Here is a 19,712-nt window from a genome sequence, read left to right on the forward strand (position 1 = left end):
ACTTGCCTTATATCAGTATATTTTTTGCAGTAGCGAGGCTCTGCCGCCAGATGGCAATATGGACTTAGTCGTCTCTTGTTCAACTTTTGCACTCTCTACCGGAACATCCTCGTGACAGCCGGAAGTAGTCGTTTGAGACTGCTGATGTGTTAAATCGATATGACCCTTAGGAGCTAGCAAATTAGCTCGTCTTAATAGTCTTTGAATTTTCTATCTTTATTGGTTATTTAAAGACAGCAGTACCATTCTACATGGCGGTAGGAGAAATTTTCATTTTAATGACTACATGTATTTCTTATAGATCGAAACTTAGATGTCGAAAAAGTAGGTGTCTAGTGATTGCTGAAGAAGAATGTCAGAATATGCCACACTGTGAAGTTTGCTTTGTATGTAACGACGTCTGAGATGACTAAAACTCAATACAGACCTTTGAAGCATGTATCGGCTACTCCTTGTGCTTAACATCATCAATATAGAAACGTTGTTTTTAATGTTATAGTAGCTGTCATTGAAGTTTAAAAGAATTTCTATAAGTAGTGCTGTATTGCTGCTTTATTTAATCAGTATTTGCAACGCAATCAGTCTCTATGTTCAATTCATCTCTTCAATTTCGTTAAAAAGAATACTTCAGTGTATTTAAATCGGTGTAGTATGAATGTCGCGGATGTGAGACTAATATGTTGTATGCATGTATGTTAATGCCAAAATGATTCCGCACAGTGCTTTAAAATGTTGTTATTTTTATGAGACTACCCAAATATGATTTGATTTCAATACATGCAACTCCTCCACCTTATTGATTGATGTTGATGTTCTGATGGCAAACAGGTAGAGAAGGCAGCACGATGGCGCAATTGTAGCGCTGCTGCCTAGCAGGAAGGAGACCAGGGTTTATGACAAGTAAGGACACCAGTTGGCATATTCTCCCCGTGTGTGCGTGGGTTTGCTCTGACTGTCCTTAGGTTAGGTAAATTGGCCCTAGTGTGTGTTTGGCTGGAGAGTGTATGTGTTCGCCCTGCAATGGGCTGGCACCCAGGATTTGTCCCTGCCTTGCTACCTGTGTTATAATCCAGTATACCCCGTGACCTTGGTCTGGATTAAGCAGTTTAGAAAATGACATGACCCATAGGTTGAGGATATGGATGTGTTCATGTAAAAGGTTCTTATAAATGTGCTACATACACAATATAAATACAATAACGTAAATTTGAATATGCTGCTAAAACCTCAAGATGAGGATATTTTGGACATTAACTCCTGTAATATCATCTGCTAGAGTAGCTGACCAAATAGCTCAGATGTAATCAAATGTTTGTATTTTTTATTGTAGCCCAAAGGGAAGGTTGGAACTAAAGGCAAGAAACAAATCTTTGAAGAAAATGCTGATACTCTCAGGTTTTACATGAGGATTATATTAGGTGCCAATGTAAGTGAGACATGTTTTGATTTTTGACACACTTGTTCATTACTTTATTAAATCTATATTTTATATTAGTACGTGAGAAACTGATGTTCTACTTGGGGACAATTATCGCTAATGTAGCATTTAAGTTGTATATTTTGCTCATTTGCACAAAAAACATCTTAATGGCATCTCCTTTAGCAATATTCATAAAGTAATTTTACTGCATCTTTTTCACTTTCTTTTATATCCATATACCATGCCTTGTTTCCTTGCTAAACTGGGAATAGGTTTTTCTTGATCTTTATGTTTTTTTCTTCTGCCACAGTAAGGTATATAAGATATTTGAAGAAAGTTATGTAAGCTGCAATTATATTTGTTATCCATAAACATTTGTCACACATTGCTTGTACCATTTGTGACCCATAAATGTTAAAGTCAGAACAAATGCACTTAAAGGAATTCTCCACCCAGAAGTGTGTTTTTTTTTGTTTTTTTTGTATATGTTACTTACCCCATATTCTTTGTAGTGGTGACTGAGGAAAAAAATAACTCTCATGTTTTCATCCAGAATGGAAAGAAAGAAGTTTATGATCTAATAGAAAGCAATAGCAACCAATGTCGTTCAACAATGGCAAATGATGTGAAATACATTGTATAATCCACATGTTCATTATCAAGTCAAATGCTCAAAACGTCCATCATTATAAGCATGCTTGTAAACAGGAAGCCTGAAGCCCAATGGGAAAGACATTTTTGAAATGAAGACTTGCAATTCCTCTCATTTGTTGGTCAATAGTCCCATCTTCATTTCTGAACATCATTCCCGCCTGGCCTTAGGTTTCCTGTTTATATGCACACTGATAATTCTGGAAATAAGTATTTAACAGTATTTTAATTTATTGTTTTGAGCAGTGAACTAGATAACAGACTTGTGGATTGTGTGACATGAGTACTTTGAGTCTTTTTTTCTTTCTTTTTTCTATTTTTCACATTGTTTGCCATTGTATAGCACTGGTCACTATTACCTTCTATTATATCATGAACCTCTTTCTTTCCATTCCGCATGAAAACATAAGATTAAAAAAAATTTTTGGCTATCGCTATAAAGTACATGGTATAAGTGACATATTAAAAAAAATACAATTTTTGAGTGGAGTATCCATTTAAGAATACAACAGAAGTATACTAATTATAGTGTTTCACTCTCGACCTACTTTATTATTATTTTATTTTTTTAATTACAGGCAATATATGGTGTAGTAAACCTTGTCATCTTTTACACCTCATCTACATTCTGGACCTGGGTAAGTTAGACATGATCAAACTGTATTTCTTTTTACAGAACAACGGTACAATTTGTATTTTCTCTGTGGTTTAAAATAAACAAGAAGTTGGAAGTACCATAAAATTTTAACATGCTTAGATTAAACTTAAAGGAATTCAGTTTTAAGTAAGCTGACAGCTCCACAATGAAGAAAGAGGATGAAAAGCTTAAGCTTGGCACTCCACACAGTGACATGTTTTATTTATATAAGATGCAAAGTCCTCTAATACTTTCACTCAGTCCCGTGTCCTGCAGCATGCACTGGAAAACACAGTATGATGCTTGCCTCCCATACTCTTGCTGTCAAAAATATCATGGTGGAAGGTATCAGATATAGCAAAACACATGTCTCCAGTACTCTAAGTCTGTCACATTCACTCTTGCTTGCAGTGGCATGAGAAAGAAGGAGAGTTGTGGCTCCCCTTCTTTTGCTGTCTTACACTCACCATTGTGTATGGTGGCACAGTGAATTACAAGATGTGCATCTTGTGTGCTCTTGGACAGTCTCACCCTCCACAGCATGAGATTCCCAAAGCCCTCCTTCCATAAGGTCACACTGACGTTATCATAACATGTTTTTGATGTATAGATCTCAACTAGCTGTATGTCATTTTTGTGAAATGCTTACGCTGATCCATCTTACTAACCGAAGGTTGTAAACCGGATATGGACGCAGGGCGCTGGGCACATCGAGGCGCATGCACACTGCCACCCGCCACAGAGCAAAAAAAGAAACGAGAGGATTCGAAGGTTGTATTACAGTACGGACGGAATCCCCACAGGTCCATGCTGTGACAACGCGCGTGCCTACAATGCGCTTGCAAAAGGAGTCACAGCTCAAACCAACGGTGACAACGCGCGCGTCTACAACGCGCTTGCGAAAGGAGTCACGGCTCAAACCAAAGAAAACAGAGAAACGAGACTACGACCTGTGAACTACACCTGGGGTAAAGCGTGCATGCCAGGTTGTACAGCCGCCCGGACGCGACTGCCCACACCACCGCATACACCTTCCCTGATATGTCTTCACGCAGCAGCTTCCCACCGAGGCGCATATTGTGCTGTGGCGCTCGCCCCACAGTCAGACGCAGCGGCTTCCCAAAGTCAGTAGGTGGCCCCCAAACAACACAACCTGTTCAAGCAGTCGGTGTCAGCGAAGGCAACAGACTCACACGCACTGCCGCACTTCAACGAGCCCACCGCCTGTAAACTAGACTTGCTCTAATCTACTGTGCCAGTAATGTAGATCACATAACGGTCATTCAGTTTGGCGCCCGCCCCAGAGTCCAGAGTCAAACGCAGCGGTGTCCCAAAACGCTGTGGCACCCGCCCCAGAGTCAAACGCAGCGACTTCCCAAACCGCGGCGGCTTCCTGGAGTCAATAGGTGGCGCCCAAATAACACAACGTAATGCGCCGTGGCACCCACTCCAGAGTCAAACGCAGCGGCTTCCCAAAACGCAGCGGTTTCCCAGAGTCAGTACGTGGCGCCCAAACAACACAACCTGTGAGCTACACTTGCTCTAATCCACTGTGCCAGTAATATAGATCACATAACGGTCACAGACTCTAACCCAGCGGCTTCCCACACTCAGTGGCTGGCACATGAACACCACAACCTGTAAACTGAACTTGCTGTGCAAAACTCTGCCAGCAGTCGGTGTCAGCGCAGGCAACGGAATCACGCCTCCACAAAACGAGACCATTTTACTACAGATATGCTTATGTAGTTAAATGACATTTCCCCAGACGCACCCACCCTCCATGATATGTCATCCATCAAGATATCGGACGAAACAGAAACTGATTGCCATTCTTGGATTTCCGATTCACTAGCGAATCGCGGGCTTACTAGTTTCATAACAATTTCATATGCCAGATGGCACAAGAGCATGTCTTTTGGCTGTAGAAAGAAATTAGAGAACCCAGCAGGAAACCTATTTAAACCTGGAGAGAACATGCATATAGCACTCTAGTCTGGGGTCAAAAGGCAATTCAAGTATTGTGGGGCAACAGTGCCCTCCAATGTTTCACTGTGGTATGTAGTTAAGAATTATACCTTCAGAAGTAGACAGATTCCTTAGCTACATAGTTTTAAGTTGGTCTGATAAGAAAATATATATTGGAGGCATAAGCAATTTAGTTGGTTCCCAGATTGTGTAAATGTTGAGAATTGTTGCGTTCTCCCATATTATTAACATTTACAAATGTACAAATATTTTTTCAGGGTTTTTAGCACAATTTATTTTTCAGATTAAGTAGGAAAAAGTGATGTATACTAATTTGTTTAGTGACATGAAGTCTATAAGAAAAGCTGGATTTTTATTTCAAATTTAACAAAGCATCCTTTTGCCTCTCTTCTAGTATGACATTCAAATGCTTACATATAGTGATATTTTTTGTCTTCTTCCTTTGTTAGAGCTGGCTGTTGCTTGCTTTAGCAGTTTATGTTGGAAGCTATCGGTCCATGTCAGCCATGGCAAAACCTGTGTTTTCAGAGGATGGCTCTCTTTTGGATGGAGGAATAGACCTTAATATGGAGCAAGGACTGGCAGAGTGAGTGTTCAATCAACCATATTTATAGGTGAGCAGAAAATGCTCTCGGACAGCGCCCAAAATGTAAGTGTAAAGCACAGTGCCAATTTGTGCAGTAAGGAAAGAAATTGATCCAGTGGTTAGGGCTTTTCAAAAATTGGGTGTCTTTCCAAAATGGGATATATATTTTTGGTACATTTCTTTGTTTTATTGTAATGTAATGAGTGCATAATAATGTGGATTTCCGCCTTCAGCCTGCTACATGTAATGAAAAACTGAGGGTCTGAATAAAAATTCACACATAGTTGTCTCCTTTTTCCTTAGCTTGATTTCTCCTTTGTAATCTTTTAGAATGTAACAAACTTGTGTGCATAAATTTCATTTCCATTAAATTCCTGTTAGTATAGCATATTGAAATTGATATATTTCAGTATGCAGGGACCTAATTTAGGCTGTAAATATTGGGTATTCTTTTCTTTGTGTAATATTTTGACATGATTTGCATTAGGATGTACATGTCAGTGACTAGTGAGATCTATTTTAGTATATAAATTGATGTCATTGAATCTGAAGTTGACAGAGATTTCCTTATTTTGTGGTTCTTACAATCAGTGCAGGTTAAGGCAGAAATCTGGATTCTTAAAAACCTCTACAAGTACATTTCTGGAGTTCTCTTTTGCCAAAACGCTCTGACATCATTAAACTTTACAAAAAGAGTTAAATGTTGTCATCATTGACAATCTTGAATATGAAATTAAGCACAAAACCTGTGATAATCTTGTTTATGTTTTATAAATACGTTGAGTTCTTCCAGTGCTGTGAAGTAATAACAACCACTGTCTTTTTACATCCCAGACCTGAGCCACTGAGGATTTGCTGTATGGACATTGGCAGCTTTGTCACTTAATCACACAGTTTCATCATACCTATAGAAGATGACTGGCTTAGAACTAAACTAACATTTTTTTTTATTAATATGTTTCTGTTACTGGACTTGACACAGCACACTCTTTTCTGATTAGCCCTACGATTTAGCCTTACAAAGGATCAGCATAACAATACATGTGTTTCTAGTCTTATACCTAATACTGCTAGGATAATAACAACGTGGGTATTTTTAATTCAGTAAAATAATTATTTTATTCAGCTATTCATCACTTTAAAAAGTAATCGGACTACACAAGGCTTGTTACTTATAACACATTGCCCACAACACTACTTGTGAGAGTTTTGTGGCTGCGGCAACGTGCTTTTCCTATTGTGGAGTTGTTCCTCATATATAAACAACTGCAGATGTCACCGCTGTTCTTTTCCTGTCAGCCATGGCAAGGACTCGCGCATATGCTCTTTTCTTGTCTGCCATGGCTCGTGACAACGTTGCTGCTGTGTTTCTCCTGTCAGCTATGGCACATACACCCCACAGCTTATCATAAAAAACACTCAAGGCTCAATTATGTCTGCAAGTTAGGCAGCACCTCCAGTTTTTTTTTTTTTGCTACAGATTGCACGTGTTGTGTCATAACCATTTGATTAAGATCAAGGTTCAAGGCCTATTGGTTTGTGACAGATAAACAGCCCTTAGCATTTTATAATTAGAGATTTTTGCATCTGCGGTCTGTTTATTCACAGTTTTAAGTGCAGAGTATCAAGTCGCCTCCAGTTATAAGAGATATTGTACTATGGAATGGGGCACATGTCTCCCTGCACTGTACCACAATAACTTATCTGATACTACTTTTTAACACAAACAGTCATGTCTAACTTTCCTTAATGTGGTCAATCCTATCATGAAGTAAACGTAAAAGTTTTTTTCTTTCTTTTTTTTGTTTGTTTGTTTGTTTTAATTTTCTGCACTTACATTTCAACTTTTACAAAGCAATTTTTATTTAATGGTTTTTATCTATTTGATAAACTTTAAAAAATGTTAAATAAAATGGTTGTGGTATTATTTGGTAGCAGTTCACATTTTGGAAATCCACACTGTTTCAAATGTCTGTTTTCTGTTTATCTTTATAATTAGGCAGTCTGTGTTCATAAATCCAAAGTCCAGTCCCTTACTGAGTTCCATAGGCCTATACCAAGTTCAAGTTAGAGAGCTCAGCTGTATTACAAGCTTAAAATATGGTCCTTCATGTCAGGGTGATAGAGTGCTTAGAGTTGAAATGAAATAATTTTTCAAATGTACTGTGTTATTTTTTTGTGTCAAATTTATGTAGGTACAGTTTTGGAGACAATATAATCTGAAAGATATGTTTTATATACTTTTCAGACATTTGAAAGATGTGATTTTACTCACTGCGATAGTACAAGTTTTGACTTCTATATCCATGTATTTCTGGTATCTTTGGCTTTTGGTGAGTATATTTGTTATGTTTAATAGACCTCTAGATTACTTTATGCTATTAATAAATTTAGAAAATGACCATTGAACTTTTATCATCTATTGTATAGGAAATGTGGTGTACTATAAGAAAATGTATAGGTAATCTTTAAACAGATTAGTTTCTGTTAACATGTTACTGCTACATACTAGGAACTCTCATTTCCTCTGCCACAGAAACAGGCCTCAAGCTCAAGTACACCTATAATTGCAACAGAGAGCCAGCTACTGTCCCCAAATTCTGCAGCTAGAATGCATTGAACATAAGATGCACAAAGCTACTTATAGAAATTATAAAAATTAGTTATTGCCACATTTTACCAGAAGTAAGAAAGTTACTATTTCATAAATGATCAGGTATTCATCATTTATATGTTTCTTAACAACAGCTTTTTAAATCTTGAGAAGGACAATATTCCACCTCTATTTTTACAATAATAATGATAAAGTTATCATCCCAGTTAATTAGACACGGTCGCAAATGCTTATATTCAAGATGTCAGTAGAAGTTAAGGAAAATTTGATGATACCACTTATCCCTCTAGAGGTTCAGTGGTGTCTTAAGCAAGTCACTTAAAATCTTGTAAAGCTGCCAACAGTCTCTATAACTTTGTAATAACACACTAAAAACCAAATGTCTCACCAATTTCTTTGTTAATTAAAATGTCTAAAAGAATACTGATTCTGTCTCAATTCTATGTTTTTCTTCCCTTTCATTATTTAAAATTTTCAGGAAGTGACAGTAATTTTTGGTAGTACTCATTAGTGATTTATGTTAGTAATTCTGTATATGTTATAAAAAGTACAACCAACCTTTATAAATATTTTCCACATTCAAAGATGGTAATAGTGAGGAAAATGCTTAAGTAAAAATTAAATATAATGGGAAGGAATCAAACCTGGATTTCTTATTTGAAAAGCATGCATGTGAATCATCACACCCTCTTTATAACACACAAGACACTGTTTCTCTCTTGACAGATAATAGTGTAGTATTTATACCTCTTCTTCTGAACCCAAACTACTTCTAGCACCCAACAGGTTCTTGGGGGAGGATTCAAGGCTGAAAGTATTATATCAAAAAACTGACTTATGGTGAGAATTACCCTCTTGAAAGATTTCAAGTCTGTGGCATGAAACAGAAGTGCATAAAAAACAGACAGTTTGTGTTTAATAAAGCAGTGTAACAAATAGGGGGTATCTCAACTCTCACCCCAAACCTCAGACACAACCACACAGGCAGCAGTCCTGCATTCAAACAATTGTTCTTTTTTTATAAACAATACCTTTCACAGGGTTTTTTTTTTTTTTTCAAAACAGTCACAATTTTTATTCTTTTTATCCTCCACCACTCTCTTCTAGGCAAATTTTGTCCTGTCCCTCCAGATTCTAACTCCCCAAATGATACTTCCAATGCCAGGATTGTGCATGGAGAAAGCATGTCCAGGTCAAATGAAAGCCCCCAAAGTAGACCAACCATTTCTTGCAGTTCCACCTGGCGGCACCTACAGAAGCCAGTAGGGCTCCAACACAGTTACAGTACCTTGCATGCCCTGGGGGTGTGTTTATAAGTACACCAGCCCAGGAATGGTGCCACACTAGTGCTGTTGGGGGTTGATTTCGATTGGGAAGGGGGGTTTCTTGGGAATACAATCTTTTAAGGTTGGCCTCCCAGCCAGGTAGGGGTCTTCTGTCCTACCCCACTGGGATTCCAGTTCATCCATCTGTCCTCCCAGTTGGCATGGTATGCCAACTTCCTGGCTGTAACATGGAATGCCTTGCATCTAACTACCCATTATGATGGCCTTCTGGCCAGGCAAGGAAATTGGGTTGATCCCAGCTGGGGTGCCCATCCATCACAAGCAATACAGAGATTTGTATGAAGGTGGTGTAAGCACCTTTGCCTATTTATAGCAGTTATTATTCTAGGAGCCAGAATGATTGACTTTCGTGAAAACATTATATACAGTACTATAGTTCAAAGAAGGCAAAAGAGTGTGACTAGAGGATAAAATTAGTATTATTTATTAATTAAGCTTTCCAGGCCTAACAGTGAGGACAGTTAAACAGCAGCTATTAAGAAGAGTATTACTCTTGCAAAGCCATGTTTTCTGCTTATCTGAGTAGAAAGTTAAATACAATAGTCATAAAGATTAATATGTGGCAGTATTTAAATAGAAAGTGTATATAGAAATAAACATCTAGTGAGCCAGGTTTCCCACCTTACTGTAAACCCATGAAGTATTTTAAACTGGCCAGGACTAGGCATAGTGCTAGTGCTGCTGCCTTACAATAAGGAGTGCAGGGTTCATATCCTGGATCCTCCCCGAGAGGAGTTTGTTCTCACCTTGTCTGCATGGGTTTCCTCTGGGTGTTCCAGTTTCCCCTCACAGTCCAAAGAAATGCAGATGTGTGGTGTGTGCATGAGTGTGTTCACATTGTGATGACCTTGTGATGGACACCAGCCCTCTGCGACTCTGCTCAGGATTAAGTGGGCATTAGAACATGGTATAGTATGGCATTTTAAACTGTCCACTATTAATAACATTGAGAGCCAAGCATATAATATGTTTTCAGCATGGTATACTGGTGGATGAAAAAAGAAAACAGCATTATTCAGCATAATACATTCTGGAGAAATGGACTGCTACAAGACACGGTACTTAATAATTGCATTTGTTATTGACAGTGAGCTAAACATTTTCTTATTGTTTCTTTTCTGGAGTAATATTGTAATGTTTGTTATTTACAAATGTCTGTTTTTGTTGTTGACAGGGTCCAGCTCGGGCTTTGTATCTCCTCTGGATTAATTTGTTAGGACCTTGGTTTTCAGCTGAACGATCTTCTGCAGGAAATGAAGAAGTAAATGAGAAAAGGCAACGAAGACAAGAAAGACGACAAATGAGAAAATTTTAAACTAGGTTTAGCTTTTTTATGTAAAAGTCACCTCCTCTATACTTTAACTTATTTGTTGTCCACCTCTCTGTTTTTTTCCTTTCACTTCTTTGCAGTTGCCAAATGATAAGCTCATTAAAAGTCTTCAGTTTGGGAAAATATTTTTGGGCATATTTAGAACATTAAACTGGAAGGAGATAATTTGAATCCTCATTTTTTTTCATTGTTTATTGCATATTCAAAAATATGATTATGTCTTAAAAATCCAGAGCTAATACAGGTAATCCCTCAATGTGTGTTGTGTGTTTTTTTTTTTTGTTTTTTTTTTTTTTTAAGTTTCCTTAAAATGATCTCTTCTTATAATTGTACATCATATCCACTTTGCAAATAATTGCAGTAACTCTATTTGTAACTCTGGCATTATAGTAACAGTAATACTGTTAAGAGTTTTAATTTGAATACTCATGGCACAATGATTCTGATAAATAGATAAATACATATATGACATCTTAACACCTCATTATGAGCTCTAAAATTTTGTCCACACCTTCATTATAGGAAGTATTATTCATAATAAGTTAAGGCCTAAATAATAACTTTCAAAATCAAAATTACAAACTGTTGTCTGTCATCAAAGTGTAATATATAAAGTAATTTGCACTGAAATGTGAAAACGTCGGAAACGAACTTTGATTTTTATAACTTAAATATAAAGAAGATATGTCTTTTTTTTTTATATAAGGGCAGATGAACTTATGTATAGAATATACTGTATGATAGGCAAAGCAGATAGTATATTTGTCATATTATGTTTACAAAAAGTGAAAAGTATCATGATTTAAGTTCTTACAAATTCAGGAAATGTTACTTACTCTGGGACTGTATGTGAAATGGGATCAGTCTTTCTATTCAACAGGAAGATAGAAAATTACAAGAAGTGCTGTATCAGCATAGAGCTAATAAACAGGTAAATTAACACAGAAACTGAGTAAAGTATAGAAACAACTAAGATAGTCTGACAGTTAGTACTACAGCTTCTGAACTTTTTAATGCTTGAGTTATGTTTCATTACAGAGCATGACTTTTTTTTTGTGAAGGTAACCTGTTACTCTAGTGTTTTCCTCCACTGTGACTCTGGTCTCCACAATTCAAGGATATGGTGAATCATTAAAGTTGTTGTTTTGTACATACAGTTGCCCTGTACCCCAGCGTGTTCTCAGTATTAATTATCATAGGCTCTAATAACCATTTCCCACCCAAGATATTTATTAGTAATGCTTATAATGTATTGTATATGTGCAAACAAAATGTGGTGTTTTGGTGTTTTTATACAATTTTGATTTAATCATATGAAACAATCAACAATATAAACTATTAATTTTTCCAAAAGTTAGTCAATGTGTTTGTGTATTTATACACCATGCTGCTTGTTACACACTTTTATTTGTATTCAGTGTACACAGTGGTCAGATCTTTTATGAAACAATAAACTCATTTATACTCCTTATGTGGTGCCTTACGATATATGTATATATGTATTACATTCAAGAGTTATTAGTATGTACAAAACACAAGATAATTTAGTTTAAATCTAAATTCTAGTTATTACTGTTTCTATCTTTGTTTTATTATTGTTGCATTTGGTATATTTTTTTTTCCCTGACTGAAAATTTTAAACCCTGAACTTCACTCTAGATTGTCCATTTTTCAAGTAGGATTTACAGAGGTCTTCCTTAGTTTCAAGTTGACATATATTATTTCTATTAGCTCGAAGCTCAATCATACATAACATGCCTAAATAGAATTTAGAGTATAGTATATCTTTACATTACTCACTTGTATGTTACTTTGTGTTTTGCAAGTATCCTGTTTTTACAAAGAAACTCTTGCTTTCATCAAATTACAGTTTTATTACTCGGTTTAGTAATATTCCAAATTTATTTATGAAACACCTATTAAGATTTTTCTAAACTGCATGTCTTCCTGTCTTATATAGCAAGTAAACAATGTGGGAAGGTAGGAAAGATGTATAGTCATTTTTAATATAATTATGCCAAATATAGAAGGAAAGGTTTACCAATGTTCTGCATTTCAGTTTTGTTTAATAAAGTATATTTTATTGTATATGCAAAGTATGTCTTGCATTTAATTGTGTTTAAGTAAATTTAAGTGAATTTATTTTAATGTCCAACAGAGTTATTTGTAAGTATATTTACTTTCTCTCATCTAAGCTTAAATGTTTACCTTTTGAAAGCTTCAGTTTGAGTTAAGAATATATTATGTTTTCCAAGCAACAGGAGATCATTCAGAGATTCAGGCTGAGTTGGTTGCCTAATGTTCAAGTGTGGAAGAAATTAAATTTGGAGATATATTAAAATCAAGAAATCTTTTCTCATAATTAGAACGTCTTACTGTTAGAAACCAGGCAGGAGGATTTAATTTGACGTTTTTGACACTGAAAAAGACACTTGAATGTAAAGGTGGAAACAGATCACTGCAAAGAAGTCTAAATTTATTACAAATATAAAACATAAAATAATTTGCTTAAGTATTAATATGATACACCTATACTGTATTATCACTGGTGCAGCCAGTTGGTTTTAGAAGTCACATAATTAGTTCAATGGAAATAGGGGATTTCAGTTGATTGTGTATAACTGCACCTGAACCTAGATGGGGCAACTTGTGGTGAATCAGCATTTTGGCCTAACCTACACAATGAGTACAAAAATGAAAACTCCAAGCACCTCAAAGAAAAGGAGACTGAAAAGCACAAGTCAAGAATGGATACAAGAAAATATCATAGTCACTACATATCCCTTGGAATCCTGATAAATGAATCATTAAGAAATGGAAAGAATACAGCATAGCTGTAAATTAAAAAGATGACTAGTGAGGGAGGCAAACAAGAGACCTGTTATAACAATGAAGAAGTTACAAGTTACAGCAGATGAGAGCTGAGAGACAACAACTTGTTGCTTTGGATCTTCACCACCCACAGCTTTATGTGAGAGTGGTAAAGAGAAAGCCACTGTTAGCCAAGATGCCATTCACATTTTTTTTATCTTTTTAAATGTTGTTAGAATGCCAAAGCCCCCACTCTAGCCATCCACAATGAAACAGTTGCACACTCTCTAACCCTGCTTTGCAGTCTTTTGTTTTGACTTCATTCCCTTCTCCATCCACTCACTGAGTTTCGTTAGGTTTGATTTTTTTTAAGCTTAGACTGCCCCGATTAAGGGTTCTGTTAGACCTAAGTTGCTAGTGTATAGAGTGGTTAAGGTAAAGATAATGTTTTTGAAAGTCAGTATTTGTATTGATCTCCCCAGTTGGAGTACAGTAGATATTTCGGATTCTTGTGTATGTTTTTGTGTGTATATAGTGTATGTAATAATAATAATAATTCATTACATTTATATAGCGCTTTTCTCAGTACTCAAAGCGCTATGTGTACCTAGGGCTATGCTACTTGTGTTATATTGCTAGGAGTGCTGGTTTTTGGACAGGCCATATCTTCTCAATGATTGTGGGAATGACCTCAGAGTTATTGGCTTGTATGATTCTCATGCTGCAGACTCTCTTAAATTTGAGGTAAGCCATGGGAGACTGAAGTCAGCTGGAAGAAGATTATATAGTCTGATGAAAACAAAATGGACCCTCCAATAAGCATGAAGGTGGCTGCATTATACAGTGGGAAGGTTTCTCTGCAGCAAGTTGTGGAAGGCTTGTGAGGGTAGAGGGTGAAACAAATGCAGCAAAACTCAAGACTCAAACCTGCACCTGGGAGAAAATGTGTTCTCCAGCAAGAAGACAACCCCAAGCATAAAGCCAAATATACACAAGAACAAAACAACAATGCTATAGTACTAGGGTAACCAGGTCAGTCAAGACCTCATCCAATTTAGCATTTGTGGAAAAATTTGAAAAAGGTTGTTTACTCATGATCCCCATGTAACCCGACAGAGCTTGAGTAATTTTGCAAAGAAGAATGGAAGATAATTGCAGTGTTCAGATGTGCAAAGCTAATACAGACCTTTCCACACAGATCCAAGGCTGTAAATATTTATGCAATCAATTATTTTGTGTTTTATTTTTGTATTTCATTTAGACCATTTTGTACAAATCAGTTTTTATGTTGACATTAAAGAGTTCTGTTGGTGAGTGTCAAAAAAGTCAAATTAAATCCACTATGATTTAATGTTGTATAATAATTAAATGTCAAAACTTCCAAGATTGAATCCATCTTGTAGGCACTATTTTACAAACAAGACTGGTACATTTTGTTAAGCCTACGAATGTTTCAAGCTATTAAAATTTTTTCTAGTGATATTTTTATAATATATATTGTATATATTGTATGATTCTGCTACCTTTTTTCATGTGATTCTTGCATGGGTCACCTTCTCTGGGTGTGTACAGGCTTTCTCTTTTGTCCTTCAAAAGTTGTGATTTCCTTGCACAGTTGAGAGTCTCACAGTTGGATTAATTATATAATCTAAATTGTACTAGGGAGGTTCCCCAACTTGAACATGCGACTGCTTTAGGCTTAAGAGTTTTACAGTTCAGATCGGAAAAGTTTCTCTATAGATGTCAAAAAGGATGAATGGTTTTATAAATCTATGCAACGCTGGTTTCAGCTCTTGAGCTGGGGCCTTGTGTATAAAATGATGCAAAGACACAAAAATGTTTTGTATGCCCGTTTCCAAACTCATGTTGAAATGTGTAAAAACTAAATTTGGTGTAGCAATATGCACATTTTCACAGCAGCCTCGGAAGCATGCCTACACACATTTCTGCTCAGTTTTGTAAATGGACAGTACCCAGCCTCAAAGCAGTGCTTCTGTTTCTGTGTGGTTTCCCTTTCTTTTTTACATTCACATCCATATCAAATACACTGAAATTAATTGCATATCATTTACAAATTTAAAGCACTTGATTGAAATCAATCTGTAACAACATAATGCTGCACGGAATGGCCAAACTATTCTAATTACCATGGCTGCTTTAGTATTGTTAGAAGACATCGCAAATGGAAGAATTAGAAGAGAGTGCGCATTTAGAGATTATACTGATTTCTTGTCCCATGATGATGACTGGCTTCTGAGTTGATTTTGATTTCCATGAACTATCCTCTTGGAGCTGTGTGTTGAACTGGCACTGGCTTTATAAAGATAGAGTTTCAGGAATTTTGCTCTACCTGCTCCTTTGCAATTTCTTTCCACCCTCAGGTTTTTAGCCACAGTGCGAACTGGCTGACCAATCGGGTATTTCATAAACATCACTGAGCCGTGCCATGCCAGCAGTATGGGATGGTATCCTCTTGTCATCCAGATATATAAGATTTCAATACACTGTGGTTGAACGGGCAAATCTCAAAGCGCAATTCGCAGCAACATCCATTTTTCCAAATGTAATAGTAATGGTCAACTGCACTCAAATAGCTATAAAGATGCCTTCAGAGAATGAATTTGCTTATTTAAACAGAAAGCATTCCCACTCTATTATTGTGCAGATTAGCTGTGATGTGAAAATATATCTCATTAATGTTGTGGAGAGATGGCCTGGCTCATCTCATAAAATTCATTATAAAAAATAGTAGTGTTGGGAACAAACTTGAAAATGGTGTTGTGTGTGATGGCTGGCTTCTCTGTAAGATAAGACATTTAGTTTTATCTCTTTGGTCAAAATTGTAAGTTATCTGTATGATGTACCCATATGACACAATTACTTAGGTGACAGCGGGTACCCTGCTTGCCAACCCACTGACTGAATAACAGTGACATTATAATGACCTTGACTCTTGAGCTTGGGCAGTGGAAGAATGTATTACAGGTCAACTTAAGGGCCATTGACACTGCCTGGATAAGACTGGTGGAGTGCTGCATAATGTGGCACATAATCATGGCTTGCTCATGCCTGAAGAGATGCAGTATGATGAGCCCTTACCAATAATTGCAGCAACTCGCTGCTCAAACGGTGTGAGCCCCAGAATTCTGCTACCTCCTCCAGTGGTGTTGACACTCAGAGGGTGGGCAGCAGCTCGCCTTTTCACCTCGACCTTGATATCTGACCTTTTTGTTTTATTTCGGGCACTGTGGGACTTTGTTGCTTATTCCACTGCTTAAGCCACCAAATAATGTTTTTTTTTCCTTGCCTCCACTTCACTGAGCAGGACCTCCATTTTGCATTCGCTGAAATTCTTCTGTTTTCCACGTGCTTTTGCCATTGTCTTTTAACAAAACACTAAATGAAGGGGTCTATTTATATTGATTTGCATATTCAAATTGGCAAAATTCTGGGAGTTGGAGTGGGGCTGTAGGCTTGTGCATGTGCATTAAAATTCACATTGATTGGGATTTATAAAGGGAAAGTGTGTAGAGCTTTGCTTTATGCATCTGAATTTTTTTGTGCATATGCACATTTCTAGTTTTGTCTGTACTCCATGTTTTAGTGTAAATTCTACACAAAGCATTATACATGAGGCCCCTGGTCCCCTGTTTATTGGGTTTTGGATAACTTTAAATTGATCTATTCAAAGTATGTGACTGTGTGGCAATGAGTGCACCCTGGGATTGACTGGTGCTTCTCTAAAGATGAATCCTGCCGTGTGCCCATTGTTGCTGAGATGAGCCCCAGCACCCAGCATTCCTGTATTACAGTAAGCAGAGGATAGTTGGATTAAGGTATGCAAAATGTCAGTAAGTCTTCTGTTCAGCAATAGAAACAACTAATGTGATTAAACCAAGCATACCTGTATATACCACAATACAGAAAGGCCATCTGTGGTAGTATGGATTAAGCTGATCTGAAAATGTAGTGTTTTCTAAGTAATCAAGATATCATAATATTAATTCATGTGTGTATTTTTAAAACCGTAACTACTGCAGTTATTATCACATATCCCTTTGAAATCATTTTATTTCTAGCCAGCAGTCAATCTAATGAACAGATTTACATTTAGGGCTATTTAAGTCAGGTGGTCCTTTCAATGTAACAAGTTATCAGTTTAGCTGGGAATCTTCACAACACCGGATCATTATATTATGGTGCAATTATAAATTCCAGTACTTGATACTGTGGGATATCCTTGAGAAGAACGGCAGACAATTTTTCCTGGTCAACTTAATTGTAACTTTGCTTAGCTCAAAGGCTATGAATATCTCAGAGCAATTTCTTCTCTGCCAGTTGGTGAGATCTTCTAATATCCTGACTTTCTGCTACCCTAATTTCCATTACATTTTAACCAGACTTTACAAAGTTCTGTTAGTATTCATCGCATATGTATTGTACATGCTCATATGTGTAAATGTTGAATAGTTATGTATGTGCTTCTGCTACTGTTTTGTAGTTTTTAATCTGTATTTAAATTTATACCTGTCTACAAATGTACTAGAAGATTTAATTTTATTTTACTCATGAGTCTGTCAACTGAGTATTATATTATGATGTTATTTACTCTACAAAGTTTATTATGATGGTGCATCCTTTTAAATGGAAGTATATAAAATATTGATTGGTTGTTTCATGTTTTCTAACAAATGACAAAAGAGAAACAACAAATACAGATACAAAAGTCTGCGCAATGTTACTGACATTTCAGCTTTTGTTTCTGTAAAGGTGGAAATCAACAAATTAATGTGATATATTGCTTTTCCTTTAGGAGAATATTTAGATGAAAACCAAAAGTTTTGTTTTATGAAAAAAAATATATATATATATATTCAATAATTTGTTTGCATTAAGTGTACAGATGCTTTACATTGGGGCTTATAAATAAGTGCACATTTAACCAATCACATTCCAAGTTATATACAAATGTAATTTACCTTCACGTCACCTGAAATGACAGGAGCTATACCTTAATATTTACCTTTCTTTTGGTAATAAAAGCATTAAAATAAATAAACAAATAATTAAACACAATAATGAAAAAAATCCATACTTATACTATTTTCCTAATTTTTCTTTTCTGTATTAGACAGTATTCTTTCCCATTTTCTCTACATAGCTGCCCATTTTCCGAGTATGTTTTTTACAATATAGGGTTGTAGACAGTTGCCTTTTATTCAAGTAGAGTTTACCATACGTTTTGAAAGAGCTATGAATTGGATGGTGGTGTAATAATTAAGGCTTTGGACTTCAAACCCTGGTGTTGTGGGTTCAAATCCCACCACTGACACTGTGTGACCATGAGCAAGTCACTTGACCTGCCTGTGCTCCAATTGGAAAACCAAAAGAAATGCAAACAATTGTATCATTACCTTGAATAAAGGCATCAGCCAAATAAGTAAATGTAATTGGATGGCAAGATATTGCAGGACAGACACATTCATACTGGAATAAATTTACTTGTATATCTTTGAGATGTGGGAGATAACAATAGTAGACAGATAAAACCCAAACATGTCCACTCCAGGTTTTAAAATCACTGCTTAATAAGCTGCCCCATTTCAGTATTGTATATCAAATACAGTATTCCTTTTAATGCATTTTTCACTTTTTAATTTTTCAGCCCACAGCCTTCCTAATGTATATTCAAATGTGTCCAATTCCCATTTGTCCCCACTTTACAGAAGTCGTAAATAAATAGTCTTAAATTATACTATCTGTTCATCTGCTGCTCATCTTCACATTAGACATTTGGCCAGCATTGCCTTGAATCGCTGCTTTCTGTCATGTTACCTGTTTATACAGTAATTAATTTTCTAAAGGAAACACATACACACGGGTATGCTGACAAAAGACACATTTAGCTTAGTTACATTGAACATTTAATTGATATAACCTATGTTATTATGCTGTTAAATCATACTGAATTGGATATTTTCTGTGCATTTTTTAAATTAATTCTTTAAATTCATTTAGGAAACATCTTTATACCATTTTTCAGTTATACTGAGTTTATGTTAAATGCATTTATTACATTGAATTTCCTATTGCCAGACTTAATTTCATATTTTGCCAGTATTTCATGTATCTCTTAATGTCTTCCAGGTATTGCAAATACCTCCTGCTGAATCACTTTCATTATCACATCCTGCACCGAATTCACTAGTGGGTTCAAACAAAGGTTCCACTCTTTGTTAATTTCAGCCTTGTGTTCAAAATAGCCGCCTCAAGTATGCGTCAATGCGCTTGCGCGAACCCGGTTGCTTCAGCATCCGTTCTTCTGATT

General features: G+C 36.3%; 1 protein-coding gene across 1 annotated transcript; it reads left to right on the forward strand.

Annotated features, from left to right (window-relative positions):
• The first annotated feature begins 108 nt into the window (after positions 1-108).
• tmem208 (transmembrane protein 208) lies at positions 109-12,661 on the forward strand. The gene is made up of 6 exons (XM_028809705.2): positions 109-257; positions 1,331-1,426; positions 2,650-2,709; positions 5,147-5,283; positions 7,532-7,616; positions 10,418-12,661. Exons 1-6 carry the CDS (start codon positions 252-254, stop codon positions 10,556-10,558), a joined length of 525 nt encoding a protein of 174 aa, XP_028665538.1. The 5' UTR covers positions 109-251; the 3' UTR covers positions 10,559-12,661.
• Positions 12,662-19,712: the final 7,051 nt, after the last annotated feature.

The sequence above is a fragment of the Erpetoichthys calabaricus genome, chromosome 9 (genome assembly GCF_900747795.2).
Source record: "Erpetoichthys calabaricus chromosome 9, fErpCal1.3, whole genome shotgun sequence".
NCBI classification, from domain to species: Eukaryota; Metazoa; Chordata; class Cladistia; order Polypteriformes; family Polypteridae; genus Erpetoichthys; species Erpetoichthys calabaricus.

What these genes read in the sequence shown, in the direction of transcription:
- tmem208 (XM_028809705.2), top strand. An exon ending in GGATTATATTAGGTGCCAAT is followed by an intron (nt 1,427 to 2,649) that starts GTAAGTGAGACA and finishes TTTTAATTACAG; the next exon opens with GCAATATATGGTGTAGTAAA. An exon ending in TCTGGTATCTTTGGCTTTTG is followed by an intron (nt 7,617 to 10,417) that starts GTGAGTATATTT and finishes TGTTGTTGACAG; the next exon opens with GGTCCAGCTCGGGCTTTGTA.